General features: G+C 16.4%; 2 protein-coding genes across 2 annotated transcripts, besides 37 other annotated features; both read left to right on the top strand. All coding sequences in view use genetic code 6, as the record gives it.

Moving 5' to 3' along the window:
* Positions 1-455: 455 nt before the first annotated feature.
* Positions 456-501: a microsatellite.
* A 197-nt stretch (positions 502-698) lies between these two features.
* Positions 699-737: a microsatellite.
* A 15-nt stretch (positions 738-752) lies between these two features.
* Positions 753-9996, top strand: IMG5_122890 (hypothetical protein; the record flags this gene model as incomplete). The annotated part of the gene is made up of 19 exons (XM_004032356.1): positions 753-1014; positions 1110-1859; positions 1914-2122; positions 2278-2452; positions 2506-3409; positions 3458-3601; positions 4225-4315; positions 4928-5051; positions 5101-5273; positions 5343-5753; positions 5803-6218; positions 6352-6511; positions 6584-6848; positions 6906-7131; positions 7344-7841; positions 7886-7949; positions 8055-8299; positions 8463-9490; positions 9602-9996. The coding sequence occupies 19 exons, from the start codon at positions 753-755 to the stop codon at positions 9994-9996; spliced, it is 6540 nt and encodes a 2179-aa protein (XP_004032404.1).
* Positions 1110-1188: a microsatellite.
* Positions 1406-1472: a microsatellite.
* Positions 1866-1895: a microsatellite.
* Positions 2132-2260: a microsatellite.
* Positions 2194-2269: a microsatellite.
* Positions 3754-3818: a microsatellite.
* Positions 3906-3940: a microsatellite.
* Positions 4775-4834: a microsatellite.
* Positions 4800-4896: a microsatellite.
* Positions 6220-6287: a microsatellite.
* Positions 6221-6290: a microsatellite.
* Positions 6226-6300: a microsatellite.
* Positions 6236-6305: a microsatellite.
* Positions 6513-6565: a microsatellite.
* Positions 7066-7106: a microsatellite.
* Positions 7145-7196: a microsatellite.
* Positions 7802-7851: a microsatellite.
* Positions 7964-8050: a microsatellite.
* Positions 8331-8404: a microsatellite.
* Positions 8375-8405: a microsatellite.
* Positions 8837-8885: a microsatellite.
* Positions 9997-9998: 2 nt separating the features above from the next.
* Positions 9999-10086: a microsatellite.
* Positions 10004-10086: a microsatellite.
* Positions 10087-10525: 439 nt separating this feature from the next.
* IMG5_122880 (hypothetical protein) lies at positions 10526-11685 on the top strand (the record flags this gene model as incomplete). Its single annotated transcript, XM_004032355.1, has 3 exons — positions 10526-10637; positions 10755-10934; positions 11123-11685. The coding sequence occupies 3 exons, from the start codon at positions 10526-10528 to the stop codon at positions 11683-11685; spliced, it is 855 nt and encodes a 284-aa protein (XP_004032403.1).
* A 653-nt stretch (positions 11686-12338) lies between these two features.
* Positions 12339-12377: a microsatellite.
* Positions 12378-13634: 1257 nt separating this feature from the next.
* Positions 13635-13676: a microsatellite.
* Positions 13677-15100: 1424 nt separating this feature from the next.
* Positions 15101-15164: a microsatellite.
* Positions 15162-15194: a microsatellite.
* An 86-nt stretch (positions 15195-15280) lies between these two features.
* Positions 15281-15316: a microsatellite.
* A 118-nt stretch (positions 15317-15434) lies between these two features.
* Positions 15435-15472: a microsatellite.
* Positions 15441-15507: a microsatellite.
* Positions 15459-15519: a microsatellite.
* Positions 15464-15513: a microsatellite.
* Positions 15476-15544: a microsatellite.
* Positions 15500-15542: a microsatellite.
* Positions 15545-15733: 189 nt separating the features above from the next.
* Positions 15734-15775: a microsatellite.
* Between the last annotated feature and the right edge of the window lie 447 nt (positions 15776-16222).

Raw genomic sequence — 16222 nt, 5'->3', positions numbered from 1 at the left:
ATACTTTAATTTGTATAAAAATAGATTTAATGAATAAAAATAAAAATAATATTATGATTTATTAAAATAATGTAAATTTTTTTTTTATTAAATATAAATATTTTTAATAAAAAAATTAAATTAGTTAAATATACTATTATTATAAAAAATAAGAAATTGAAATTTTAAAGTTTATATAATATATTTATTTAAAAAATATTTGTATTACTTTTTTTTTAATATATTTATTTAATTATTTTATATATTTAAAAACATATCTTTATTTATTAAAATTAATTTATAATTGCAATCTATTTTTTAGTAATTTCATTTTTATTTTTTTATTTAGGATTTTTCTAGAAATTTAATTTTCAAAATAGAAATTAAAACTTGAAATTAAATGTTTATATTTTATTATATAATATATTTTTTTTTTATATAAATAAATATATTAATATTATTTATATCAAAAAATATAAAAAATTTATATTTATTAAAAAATATTTATTTATCTAATAAATAAATTAAAAATAAATAATAAAAAGATGTTTAGAAATTTTTTAAGGATAAGAAATCTTAATATAAGATATCTTGCTAATAATTTAATTAAAAATAATAAGTTTAATTTTTCAAATAATAATCCAGAAGGTATATAAAAAAAAATTAATAAAATAAAAAATAACTATATAAAGGATTTGATAAATTTAAAAGAAAATCAGTAAAAAATTAAAATGAAGAATAAAAAAATATAAATGAAGGTAAGAGAATAAAAAATGCAAACACATATATAAATATTTATATTTAATTTTTTTTTTTTTAATAAGTATATAATTTTTACAAAATATTAAAAATTAAAACAAAAAGATCAAAAGTAATAGAAAATCGAAATTTTATAAGATAAAAAAATAGAAGATTAACATAAAAATCAAAAATAAAAAATTGTTGAAGAGGACATATTTAAAAATGGATGCCAAAAATAAGATTAAAAATAAGAAGAGAAAAAAGACTTATAGGAATAAAAATAACAATAAAAAAGTGCAAATAAAAATGAATAATATGATTTTAAGAAATACTTTAATCTTTTTGGAGATAACACAAACAAAAATAAAAATAAGAAAATAAAAAATTAGAAAAAGAAAGTAAATATGAAGAAGAAAAGTAAAAAAAAATAGAATTAGAAGAAAATAAATAAGAAGTAAATGAAGAAGACGAAGATGAATAATTAGAATAAAAATAAAAAAAAAAGAATAATAATAATAATAATAAATAGATTTTAATTTCGAATAATATTATAAAAAAGCTAAAGAATTTATAAATAATAATGAAAATTTATAAAAATTAGGAGGAGGTATTTTAATGTTAATATTGGGTGGTATAATTTATTATTAATATTAAAAATATTAATTAATTTCATATACTGTAATAAATATATATATATATATATATATATATATATATATATATACATATATCTATTTATATATATAATATATTTTTTTAGGATTTTATAAAAAAATACTTGGAAACAAATAAAATAAAAGAAATTATTATATTAAAATAATATTCAAATGGAAAAGAATTTATTAATATAGCAAAAATAAAAACAAATGATGGTGAAACAAGAAAAATGATGTTAGGAAATGTGGATCATTTTTTATAATAACTTGAATAAAGGCAAAAAGAAAAAGAAGGAAATTTAATCCCTGTTAAATTTGAATATTTACTCGATAATTCGAAAATTCTTAATTAATTTTATTCTGTTTTGTCTTCTATAGTTTCCATAGCTTTCTGTTATGTACTTTTTAAATAAACCACCATGTTAAAAGGACTAGGAAATAAAGGAGGTGGTGGTGGAGATTCTAAAGATATATTCAGCATGGGTAATTTATATATATATATATATATATATAAATATAAAATAACATTTAAATTAGGAAAATCAAATGTAAAAGTATTTGGATTAGAAACAAAAATAAATATAAAATTCAAAGATGTCGCCGGTTAAGATGAAGCTAAACAAGAAATATAAGAATTCGTTGATTTTTTAAAAAAACCTAAAAAATACAAAGAAATAGGTGCTAAATTACCTAAAGGAGCACTCCTAACAGGCCCACCAGGAACTGGTAAAACTCTTTTAGCAAAAGTAAAATGTTAAAAATATAAATAAATTATAAATATGTAAAAATATATAAAAATATATAAAAATAAATAAAAATATATAAAAATATATAAAAATATATATAAATATATATATATATATATATATATATATATATATATATATAATATAATTATTAGGCTTGTGCAGGAGAAGCCGGAGTTCCGTTCTTTTTTATTTCTGGCTCTGATTTTGTCGAAATGTTTGTAGGTGTAGGAGCTTCTCGAGTACGTGATTTGTTTAAAAAAGCAAAAGAAAAATCTCCATCAATAATTTTTATTGATGAAATAGATGCAGTAGGAAGAAAAAGAGAAAGTAAAATATATATATTTATATATTTTAAATATATAAATAAATATACATATTAGATAAAGTCGGTGGAAACGACGAGAGAGATAATACACTTAATCAACTTCTTGTTGAAATGGATGGTTTTGATACTGATTCTAATGTAATAGTTTTAGCCGCTACAAATAGAAAAGAGCTACTAGATTCAGCCTTGACACGTCCTGGTAGATTTGATAGAAGCATAGAAATAACTAATCCTGATATAGAAGGTAGAAAATAGATATTTATGGTACATTTAAAGCCTATAAAGCTTCATCCTGATCATACAATGGATGAATATGCTAAAAGATTGGCTACTTTAACACCTGGATTTTCCGGGGCTGATATAATGAACTTATGTAATGAAGCTGCTATATTGGCTGTCAGAAAAAATAAGAAATATGTTGAATCTATAGACTTTGAAATGGCTTCAGAAAGAGTAATTGGTGGTTTGGAGAAAAAAAAAATCGTTTCAGAAGAAGAAAGGAGAATCGTAGCAGTTCATGAAAGCGGACATGCAGTTATTTCTTGGTTTTTAGAAGGGGGATATCCTTTATTAAAATTAACTATCATTCCAAGGACTAAAGGGTCCTTAGGATTTGCTTAATATTTACCTAATGAAAGTTCATTGGAAAATAAAAGTGAATTAATTGACAGATTATGTACAATTTTGGGAGGAAGATGTGCAGAAGAAGAATTTTTTTAAACTATAACTACTGGAGCCTATGATGATTTAAAAAAAGCATATGAATTATGTCACGCGATAGTTTCGAAATATGGAATGAGTGATATTATAGGCAATGTAGGATATATTGAAAATGAATATAGTAAAAGTTATTCAGATTCTACTAATAAAGATATTGATGACGAAATAAAGAAAATTATACTTGAAGCTACAATTAGAACTAGGGCTTTGGTTAAACAATATAAATAATAAATTGATAAGTTAAAAATATATAAATATAAATATTTTTAATTTTTATTTTTATACAGTTTATCAAGCGAATTGTTGAGTAAAGATACACTAGATTTGAAATAAATAACAAGAATTTTAGGTAATAGACCTTTTCCACCAAAATCTAATTATAAGGCTTATTTGGAAATTTAGTAATAAGATGAAATTTAAGATTAAAAAAAGTAATAATAACAAGAAAGTTAATAATAATTATAAAAATATGAAAATATTAATTAATAGTAGTAATAAAACGCTGCTTGATTTTTTTTTATTTTGGATATATTTTTAAATTATAAATACTTAATTTTATATATAAAAATATATTGATTGAAATTATATTTTTTATTTAATTTTAATGAAATATTATTTTTTTAAATTATATATATATATATTTTTTTATAAATAAAAAATTTAAAATTCATATATTATATATATATATTTATTTATTTTTTAAAAAAATCTAATATTATAAGAATTAATGGCGTAATATATATTAATATATATATAAATATATATATAAAAAATTAAAGTTTAGTAATAAACCAAAAATTTACTTCAGATAATTCTTTTGCTGAAAAATTTGAACATCATTTAAAGTTTTTATCATTTCGATTTGTAAATGAAATACTTGAAGCCTAATAAATAAATTAATTCATGTACATATCATTAATAATAATAGAATTCTTTTAATTTCAATATTATTTAATGCATCCATTTATGAATTCATTTCTATTTACATCTCCCATATTATAAAATTTAAGGGATTTTATTAAATACTTTTAAATATCCTTTATCTTAAATTAAGGAGATTCTACAACAATTCTCATAATATTATACACATTTACCTCAGTTATGATAATAATGGCCCTAATAGCCACTCACATAATAATAAAAATGTAATAATAAAATATAAGATTAGTAAACACATCTAATATGACTACCTTAAGTTTAAAAATATTATCTTATTTTAGTATTGGGACATTAAATATAATTCCTATACCATTTTTTAACATTTTTTTCGCAATACTAATATGTAAACAAGATTCTTAATAACATTAAGATTTTGAATGCTATAGTGGTATTTATTTATTGCATTGCGCATTCGCATTTATAGGAGCATTTATTCTATTTGTTTTAAGTTTAGTTTTCGCACTTTTTTTAACAGAAGGAAATCCCTTTTCAAATTTTGCATAAGGATAAACAGAATCATTCATGCCTTTATTAAAATTATTTATAAAAATGATTATTATTATTTTCTTTTAAGTTGATTATACGGGAAAATTAATAAAGGAATTTACAGTTGTTTTTTTAGGAATTAATATAATTATTCTAGTATATAGATTTATTTTACCAAGAATATATAATAAAGTATGATAATAAATATAAATAAATATATATAAATATATATATATATATATATTATATATATTTAAATATAAATATAAAATTAATATTATATCTATAAATATATAAATATTTTCAATATTTTTTTTTTAATCTTTTTATAGCTTGTTTTTTATATGACTGTATTCTATGAAGTTATTATGTTTTATACAAATATTTGTTTGATTATTACATCTTATTTAGATTTTGATGATATCGATAATATGGGATTGTTTTATAATTATTTTAGTATTTATATATATTTATAATTAGTAATTTTTATTTAAACAAAATAAAGTTGCTCCTTTTCTTTTCTATTTTTATATTAATATGAATGATTATTTTAACTAATATATATTTTCTAAAAAATCTAAAGAAATCAAAGATTCTAGCGAAATGAAAATATATATAATAAATTTATTATATTATATAAAAGAAAGAGATTCTTTAAAAGAAAGAATTATTCTTGAAGTATATTACAAATGAAATATATATATATATATATATTTATACTTACATATATTATTTTATATTATTAAGGGTATGTTCAGATTACATTATAAAAATTGTATTATAATAGATTGTTATTGTCATAATATAATAGATGACTAATTATTTAAGCAAGATAAATTATATACTTAAGAATAACAGAGAGAAATAGAAAAAAAGTGGTGTATATTCAGCCAATAAATAATTATAGATTTCATTTCAAGAAGCAAAAAAGACTATTATTTACATTTAATATTTTCATATATATTATATGAAAAACTATAAAATACATACAGAACTTTATTGGAATCAATGCTTACAATAGATTCTAAGCCAGCATTATAGTAAGAATTTTCAGTTTATAGATATTAAATGTAAATATAGTTAAATATGTAAGAAGATGAAATAAAAAGTGAGAAAAAAACAGTTGATTTTAATAAAATTGTTTAATTTTAGAGTTTAGTAATTTTATATAAATATTTTAAAATTTTATTTATTTATTTTTAAAAAGTTTGTTTAATATTAAGAAAAAATTGACGAATCTTGTTATCTCCATATTAATTTTTGGAGAGAATTATTAGAATAAAATCCTGATATATAAAATCTTGAATAAATGGGTTCTAAAATTACATATTCAATAGAATAAGTATAAAAATACTTCGAATTATGTAAAGAAGTTTATCCTAATAATCTATAAGTTTTATAAATCTATGGATTATATTTACAAAATATAGTAAACGATGAAGATTAAAGCTAAGTAATAATGGATAGTTATAAAAATATAATAAATTAGTAATAATAAAGTAAGCTATCGAATAATTTTGATTATTATAAATATGGAGAAAACTCTAAAATTTCAGTAGTAGTGTGTTCAGCATAACATAATAAAGTAGGAACTATAATAAATTTAAATTTTAATACGAAAACGTAATAAATATAATAAAATATATAATTATATATATAAATTATTAAATATAATATATATATATATATATATATCTATATATATCTATAAATTTTTATTTTTTATATTAATTTAAATTTACATATTTAATTTTAGTTTAACAAATTATAATCCCCATGAATTAATAGATTAAAACATATCTAAATTAATGCCAAAAGTAATCGGGGATTTACATGATGGTTTAATATATAAATTCTTATTAACTTCCTAATCTAATATAATAGTAAAAGAAAGGCTTATTTTAATTTAAAATAAGGTATAGATATATGAATATATATATAAATATATATATATATATATATATATATATTAATTTAATTATATATAGAATTTATATATGATTCCTTGTTCGTTAATTATAAAAATTTTAACAAATTTAGAAGAAGGAATTTAAATTGTTGGTATTTTTAGTGATAATATAAAATCTTAATAATTAATATAATCTTAAGATGAAAAAGAACATTATATATTATATAGATATGATACAGAAACTGAATTAGTTTAAGGTATAAGTAAATCACTATTAGATATAATAGGTATTTAAACTTAATAATTAGCATTAAAAACATAATTTCATTCAGAATTATAATTAGGTATAATCTATTTTAATCAATATATATATATATATATATAAATATTTATGTTTAAAGATATTATAATACCTGATATTGTTAATGAAAACTTTCAGGAATAAATATATAAATAAGGGGCTATTGTTGATATAAACTTGAAGCTTTTACACGAATATTATAATGTTGAAGATTTTGATGAAGAAAATTCTTATGATGAATAAATACAAGAATAAGAATAATAATAGGAAGATGAAAATTAATAGGAAGATATACTATAATTAAATTCTAACGTATAACTTTTTTCGTAAGATGAAAATTAATAATAATAATAATAATAATAATAATAATAATTATAATAATAATAATAATTAGTATTCATAGAGAATTAAGATATAATTGAAGAATAAAGCGAAAAATCAAGTTTTTTAGAAAATTAAAAATAATAAACAAAAATAAACTAAAAAGCATTTAAATTTAAAGCAAGAATAAAAGTACAATCTTAATATAATTATGAAGGAAAAAAAGTATTTAAAAATAAAAATAAAATATAAAATAAAAAAATAAGATTAATTTATTAAGTGTTGTAGAATTACCAAATGAAAATAATAAATAAGAAAGTGATAATAATATATACAATGAATAAGATTAAAATTTTAGCATATATACAATTAAATATAAATAAAATGAAAAAGAAAACTAAAATGAAATTTAAAATAAAGATAGTATTACACATGAAGTTTATTCTTCTGTTTAAGATGATTAAATTAAATAATTAAAAGATTTTAAAGCAGTTATTTCAGAAAAATAAATACCTAAGAATATTATTATATTAAAAAAGGCAATGATATTTAAACTTTTAGCTATTATTACACTTTATTCAGTTGATTTTAATTATAAAAGTAAATAAAATGATTCGTTTAATTAAGGTACAAACGTTATATACTACGGACATCAAAGATAAAATATTATGGCAGAAATAAATTATTATGCAAGAAAAATATAATTAATAGCAAAGTAAAATAAAAAAAATAAATTACATATATATAAAATATTAAAAGTGATAAAATAAATATTCCTATTTAATTTACGGCAGAAAAATTTTATTAGAATAATCAAAATAAAGTAATAATGAAGACATATATATATATATATATAAATCCATATAATATATATATATATATATATATAATATATTTATATTATAAATATTTATATAAATATATTAAGCTTGAAAAATATGTTGATAATTTATAAAAAATTTAATTTAAAATAATCGAACATACAATAAAAATAAATAACGAATTAGAAAATGAATTTATTGATTAAAAATATGATTTTTAATTCAAACTTTAAAATGGATAAACAATCATAAGTACAAACATTTTTTCAGATGCTATGTTTTAATTTATAACAGCATCTGCATCATTAGCAAATTCAACATAAAAAAGTTTTAAAGAAATTTATAATTAAAAGTAAAAAATAAAATAAAATAAAAATTAATAAAAATAAATATATAATATATTATAAATATATTAAAATATTAAAATTATATATAAATATATATATATATATATATATCTTTATTCAATTTTTTATTTTTATATATATATATATATATATTTTAATAATATATAGAGATGGGTATTTAGATTCTACATCTAAATACTTCTTTTATGTTAGTACTAATGGTTTATTTATTCTTAGGTAAGTTAGTGAACAAATTGCTAAGTAGTTTTATGAATATTATGTTAAAGTTAATTCATAATATTTTTTAATTTTTGAAATTATAATGATAGTAAGTATTTTGTTTATAGTACTAAGCTTATTTATATTAATTCCGATAATATTTTAAATACATAAAGCTAATAATCGAGTACTTTCATTGTTTGGAATGATTGAAATAGCAGATATATAAGATTTAGGTTAGAAATGTGAATTATATTAGTAATAATATTTAGAAAAAAACCAAATAAATAATTAAAACCTTGAATAATTAAAAGGATAGGAAAATAATAGTTCAAAGAATACAATATAAAAGTTAAAAGAATAGAATTAAAACAATTAAGAAAAAAAAAAAACAAAAGATACACCTTCGCCTTCTTCTCCTACTAAAAAGAAAAAAAAAAGCGCTTTTTAATTATAATAAGAAGCAAGTCGTTCATAAAAATTAATGCAATCTAAATCTTCAAATAATAAAACAGAATTATAAAAGTTTTCTTTTTTTGCAATTATTTTTATCTCTACTTTTGTAGCTTAATTTGTTCTTGAAATCTATTATTTAAAACATATCTAAAATGCATATAATTTATTAGATTTAACTTCGCAAAGAAATCCTATTTCTAAATATAACCTTCTCTATTTATTAGAATAAATCTCCTCAGCCAAAAATCTATAGGAAGATAATTAAAATTTAAATGATATATTCATACAAAGAGTATATTAAAACGAATACAATATTTTTGAAAATGTCAAAATTAGTTTTCCATCTTAATTTGATTAGTTTAAGAGTATTTTTATTTAAAAAAATTACGAAACAGCATGCCTAGATAATTATAATGTTATTGAAAGTATAGAAACTAATTTAACTTAACAAGAATGTATTACTATTAATTATGAAATATTGCTTAAAGGTTTAAGAATGTCTATAATTAATTTAACAGAAAGTATATTATATATATATATAAATATATAAATATTAATAATTTTATTTATATAAATATATAAAAATATTTTTAAATATAATTTGTATATTAATTTTTATTTTTTTAATATAGATATTAGAGTTATTTTAAATTTATTTAATTAAGAACAATAAAAATAAAATTTTTAAACATAAAAACATTATTTAAATGATTAATCTTTTACTAATATTGAATCTTTAATGATTTATATAAAATATTTAAATGAATTTTTAATTTAAATTCTTATTGAAAATATTTAACAATATTAAAAATTCTATTTAAATTTAAGTATGTATTTATTTATTTCTTTTTTATTTTCTAGCTTTTTTATTTATTTATGTTTATGGAACCCTTATTTATATGAATTAAATATTAAAATATGGAGAACAAAAGGTATGCTTAATATGATTCCTATAAAAATTATATTTAAAGATAAAAAATTAATAGAATATTTCTAAAATGAAGAGATTTTGAAAGCTGTAAAATGATAATATTTATACATATAAATTTATATATATATATAAATTTATATATATATATATAATATAATATATATATAATATATATATATATATATACATAAAAATTTATTTTAATCTTTTTTTTTATATTTTTTTTTATGTAATTATTAAAATTTCTTTATAATTTAATATTTATTGATATTTATATTGTTTTTTATTTAAATAAAAATATAATTGCTATATATATATTGTTATATATCTAAATAAATTTAAATCAAATTATTAAAATTATAATTTTTTTTATTGATTATTTTAATATTAATAACCAAAAAAATTCAAAATCAATTATTTATAATTTTATAAAAGAAATTTATAAAAAACAATATTTATAATATTGTACAATTTTATACAAAAAAAATTAAAATTATATAATATTCATTATTATTACATTACTATTTAAATTTAAATATATATAAACAAATAATTTCTCATCTATAATATATATAATAATTATATTTTTTCATTTAATATAATTTAATTCAAATAAAATAAAATAATGATATAATTATCATGGGCAGATGTTATACTAAGTTCCTTTGGAGGACTGCTTATAAGCTTAAGTACATCATTCCATCTTCTAACAAAAGGTCGAGTAACCGGTTTTTCAGGTATATTTTACTCCCTAATAACATTCGATAAATAATAATACCATTACAATCTTTCTATAATTTGTGGTTTAACCATAACATCATCTATTCTATATAATATATTCTAATTTAATATAGTATGGTACAATACCTAAATATTTGATGACCCAAAATTGATGATTTCTCGTCTTAATTATATAGGCTACGGTCTATCTGGATTTTTAGTAGGTTTAGGTACTAAATTAAGCAATGGCTGTACAAGCGGACATGGAGTTTGTGGTTTACCTCGTTTTTCAATAAGAAGTTGGGTATCTGTGGGTATATTTTTTTTGTAGGAATATGTATATCTACATTGAGACATTACTAAAATTTCCTTTATGAAAAAATAGATGACTAAAAATCGAATATAATTGAAGAATTTAACTATGAAATATGCTCAAATGTAATTTTAGGGATTTCTATTTTTTTGATTTTATTTAGTATTTTCTTAAAAATAAATAAAAAAGATTAACTTCTGGAAATATTAATAGGACTTTTAACAGGTATTTTGTTTGCTTTAGGACTCGGCTTTGGAGGGATGCTTAGAAGGTCTAAAATTAACGGTTTTTTATCTCTATAAGAAAACTGGGATCCTTCTTTGATGTTTTTATTATGCTTTGCAGTCGGAGGAAACATGATTACTTTTTATTTTATATAAAAAAAAAAAAAACCTTTATATTCTGATAGATTCTATATAACCACAAATAAATAAATAGATCTTAAATTAATTATGGGTTCTTTTATTTTCGGTATAGGATGGGGAATAGGAAGCTTATGTCCAGGTCCAGCTTTGGCTCTTTTTTCGATTTTTAGTATTTAAATTAGTGTTGTTTGGATTTGTTTTTTGGCTCTAGGGTAGCTTATTGTGGGTTTTGGTGATATTTATTTAAAAGTGATTCGTCAAAAAATAAAAATAATAGGAATTAATGATAACGTTAAAAAATAATAAAATTAATAATTCTAAGCAAATGATATTATAGCAGAAGATTTGATATATTAAAATACAAATAATAATGAGAAAACAAAATGATATAATTGTTCACAATAATATTTATTTATATAACTATTGCTTATTTAATTTATGTGTTTAATAATATTTTAATTAATAAAAGAAGACATGATATTAAATTTATCTTTCTAAGCAAAATATTTTCGCTATGATCTATAATTTTATTTTTATATTAATTATAATTATTGAAATAGTTATTTATTAGTTTTTTGATAATATATTTAATATTAAAATTATTAATATTCTAAATGTTTTAATTTTTAAATATATATAATTTAATTGATTATTATATTTATAAACTAAGATATTTTTATTTTTATTTTTATTCTAATAATTAATTAAAATTGATTTTATCTATTAATAATTTTTTTTATAAGAAGTTAAACATCTTCTACTTATATAGTTGTTAATTATCAAAAATGTAATATTTTTATTAATAATATTTATTACGACAAATTATTTTTATAAAAAAAAACTAATAAAATTAGAATTATTATGTTTATATTTTAAAAATTTAAATAATATAATTATATAGAATTATATTCTAATTAAAATATTTTTAAAAATTTTAATTTGCTATATAAGAATACTTTGAAAAAATATATTAAATTTATATAATTTTAAATATTTTTATAAATAAAATAAATAAATTATATATTTGAAATATAACATTAATATATAATATATATATATATATATATATATATATATATTTTATTAAAATCTAATATTTTTTTTTTTTAGAATATTCATAATATCATTTTTTTATTTTAATTATATCTATTTTTTTTTAAATTTTAAATAGTTTATATTATAAATAAAAAAATATTTTTATATTTTTATAAAAAATAAAAAATATAATTATTAATAAAATTTTTGTGCAAATTTTTTTTTTATCATAAAAAAATAGAAAATCCATATAATCAAGATCAAAGTTCAAAATAACCACTAAATAGATTTTAAGTACTCCTACTATTAGTTAAAAATTTATGAAAAATTTTTCTAAATATATGCTTATAGGATTATCTATATACTAGATTTACTTAGAAGTGCTGATAAAAAGCGCCACAATACATATTAAAATAATATCAGGATTTTTTTAAGAATAAATAGTTAACAAAAGAATATTTTTAATTTAAGAAGCAAAATTTTTATGGATATGAAATTTCGGAAATTCTGTATGCAAGTTGTATAATTTAGGTTTATAAAAAAGATTTTTATTTTAAAAAATATTTCCTTATATATATAAATAATAATTCTGATATTTATTGTCTAAATTTTATACAATAATAATTTAGAAAAAAGCTAATAATGCCTTTTTAAGACTTAAAATAACTCTAGTCTAATAAAAAAGCGATTAAAACTGTATATATAATTTTAGAAAACGCCAAGCTAACTATAATATTTATATATCAATCAGTCTTTGATTTATTGCAATTAAATAAAAACTACAATAAATAAATATAATATTGCATTTATAAAATTTTATTTTTCATTTAAATATTCTTTATAATAAACTTTAGATAATTTAAATAAAAAAGCATTAAATTAATATCAAAAATAATAACTTTAAAATATTTATATATTTATATTAATCTAACACAAAAAATAAATCTAAAATAATATGAAAATGAATTACTTTTTATAAATGAAAAAACAAAGATATACAAAATACTAAATGAGAAAAATCTAATATTTTGTAATAAATTGAAATTCTATATGAATTTTTTCAAAATAATAATTACATATTTATATCAAATTAGCGTTATTCTTAATTTTTTAAATACTTTGTTTGCTTTTTGATTTATATAAACTTATTTTTAGGAATTAAATAATTAATAAGAATTATATATTTTAATTATTTAGACAAACTTTAATAAATTTTTAGACATATTTTATTATTTATTCTTATATTTTGATATTAATTTTAAAAATTATTTATATGTAAAAAATTATATTTTTATGTTTATAACAAAAAAAATAAATATAAAAACAAAAAATTAATATATATATAAATATTTATAAACAAATATATATATAATATTTATTTTTATATTATATATTTTCTAATAAAAATTTTCATTTTATTTCTTCTTCTTATTTATCTTTTTACTTATTTTATAAAATTTATTTAAGTTCAATTTCTTTTTGATATATTTACAACTATTATTTAAATCCATAATTAGGATTTATATTTGGTCTTTTTTCTTTTATTAAAAGAAGACAATCATCAGCTGTTTTATTATATTTTTTCATTAAATAAGCAATTGCAATTGTCGCACTTCTTGAAATTCCTGCAAAGCAATGTATTAATACATTTCCTTATAAAAGTCCATTATCTATAAACGAGAAAGAATCTTCGAAATAACTTTTAATTTCAACTTCTATTTCATCATTAATAGGGATTCTTTCATGTTTAATTTTTAAATCTTCATCATATTTTAAAAAAGAGAAATTACCTACTGTTAAAACATATTTTATTTTATACATTTGACTAGCTTATATCCTAAATGCAGCCTAAATATTTCCTAAATAAAGGCAACCTTTTTAATTTTAATCTATATCTAATTATAAAATTAAGTTTATATTATTTAATTCTAACATAAATTTTTTAATATTAAACTTTTTTATATATTTAATTTAAAAATGTTTTTTATTAAATTTTTATTTTTTCAAAAAAAAATAAAAAATAACAATTAAAAAATTAATATATATATTTGTTAAAAAAAAAAAAATATCACTCCAAAATTATATCCACCTTTTAATTTTATCTTATTAATCAAATATATTAATACCACAAAAAATATTATCAAAAAGTACTTAGAAATAGTTAACCCTAAAACCCATAACAAAATCGAAGCCTTTAATAAAGTAATCAGAAACATTATATATATCACATTTATAATTCTTGAAATCTCTTAATAATTTATTGCTTTAAACATAGCAGTAAAATATCTATGTTTTTTTAATCTATATTTCATAAGATATAAATTTTTTGATTTTTATTCCAAATATATAAACCTTCGTTATATAGTATCATTATTTAGCATCCTTATTAGTAAGCTTACAAATATCATTACTATTCGGTTCTCATCGTCTCTACGAGGAATCATATGATTTGAAACTTCAGGAAAGTCTTATTCAGAAACTATACAATTATCTTGTACATAGTCAAATTAAGCATAAGTAGTTTCAGAATTACATTGTCTTAATTAATGATAATGTTAACAATCTAAAATTTCTTATACTGTAAGTGGATTAACATAATAATAAATATATACAGAAAAAAATGGCTATTTTCTTAGAGGCGAAAATCAGATTAAATATTAATAATAAATTAGTTTGTAAAAAATTTATTATATGATATATATGTTTAATATTAATTTTCTTAAATATTGTAATAAAGCATAACTATTATTTTTATTCCACATTAAACTATAAAATATAAAAGAAAAGAAAAAAAATATACATATAAAGATAAAAAGAATAAATAAAAATATTTTAGTATTTTAATTATTTTATATTTTAATAAAATATATATATAATAAAATAAATTTCTTTTATAATTTTATCAACAATATTAAATTTTTTTAATATAATTTAATAAAAAAAATATATAATATTTAAATAAAAATAATATTAAAAAAAAATATTAATTGTATTTAAAATAATTGAAAAAGTAAAAAGATTTTTTTTTAAAATAAAAAAATTAATATCTATAGAAAAAATAATAATAAATAATAAATAAAATATTAGAAATAGAAATTAAATAAAATAAATAAATTATATTTAAAATAAAATAATTATACAAATATATAAATATATAAAATAAATATATATATATATATATTTATATTTTATATATATTTTATAAATATATTAATTTTAATAACTTAAATATTTAAAGAAATTAATAAATTTTTAATTGATTTTATTTCTTAAAAAAATAGTTATTAAATTATTAATTTTATTATACTTATAATTTTTTTTTTTTTATACAAAATGTTAATAAATAATATAAAAATCTTTTATAATTTAATTTTTTTAAAAAAAAACTAAATATTTTTTTATATTTTAAAATATTAATTAATATTTATATAAATATTATTAAAATAGTTATTTATAGTCTTAATAAAATAAAAAAATTAAAAATTTCAAAAATTTATATAATATAATAATTATATTAATTTATTTATAAATATTAATTAAATAATATAAAAAATTAATTTTTTTTTATACTTTTATAACTAATTAATTTACACTAAAATTAAAAAAAAATCTCTATCAATCAACTTTTTTATTACATTTATAGTTTAAAACAATATTACCTACTCCTAAATATTCATTTTTAGAGTATTTAATTCTAACAGACTAATGTTAATAATCCTATATCCCTTAAAGTAGCAAACACAATTCCTTTGCACAAACTTTAACTTATCCTTCACTTAATCCCGAATCACAATGCATTATATCATTCCAACAATTAATTTTCCCATTTATTTTATTAACTAAATAAACGGCACTAGCAGCCACATTACTAGGCATAAATTATAAAAAC

The sequence above is a fragment of the Ichthyophthirius multifiliis genome (genome assembly GCF_000220395.1).
Source record: "Ichthyophthirius multifiliis unplaced genomic scaffold scaff_1120509250976, whole genome shotgun sequence".
Lineage (NCBI taxonomy): Eukaryota > Ciliophora > Oligohymenophorea > Hymenostomatida > Ichthyophthirius > Ichthyophthirius multifiliis.
Note: the sequence above shows the minus strand (reverse complement) of the source record. Positions and strands in the feature narration are given on the sequence as shown.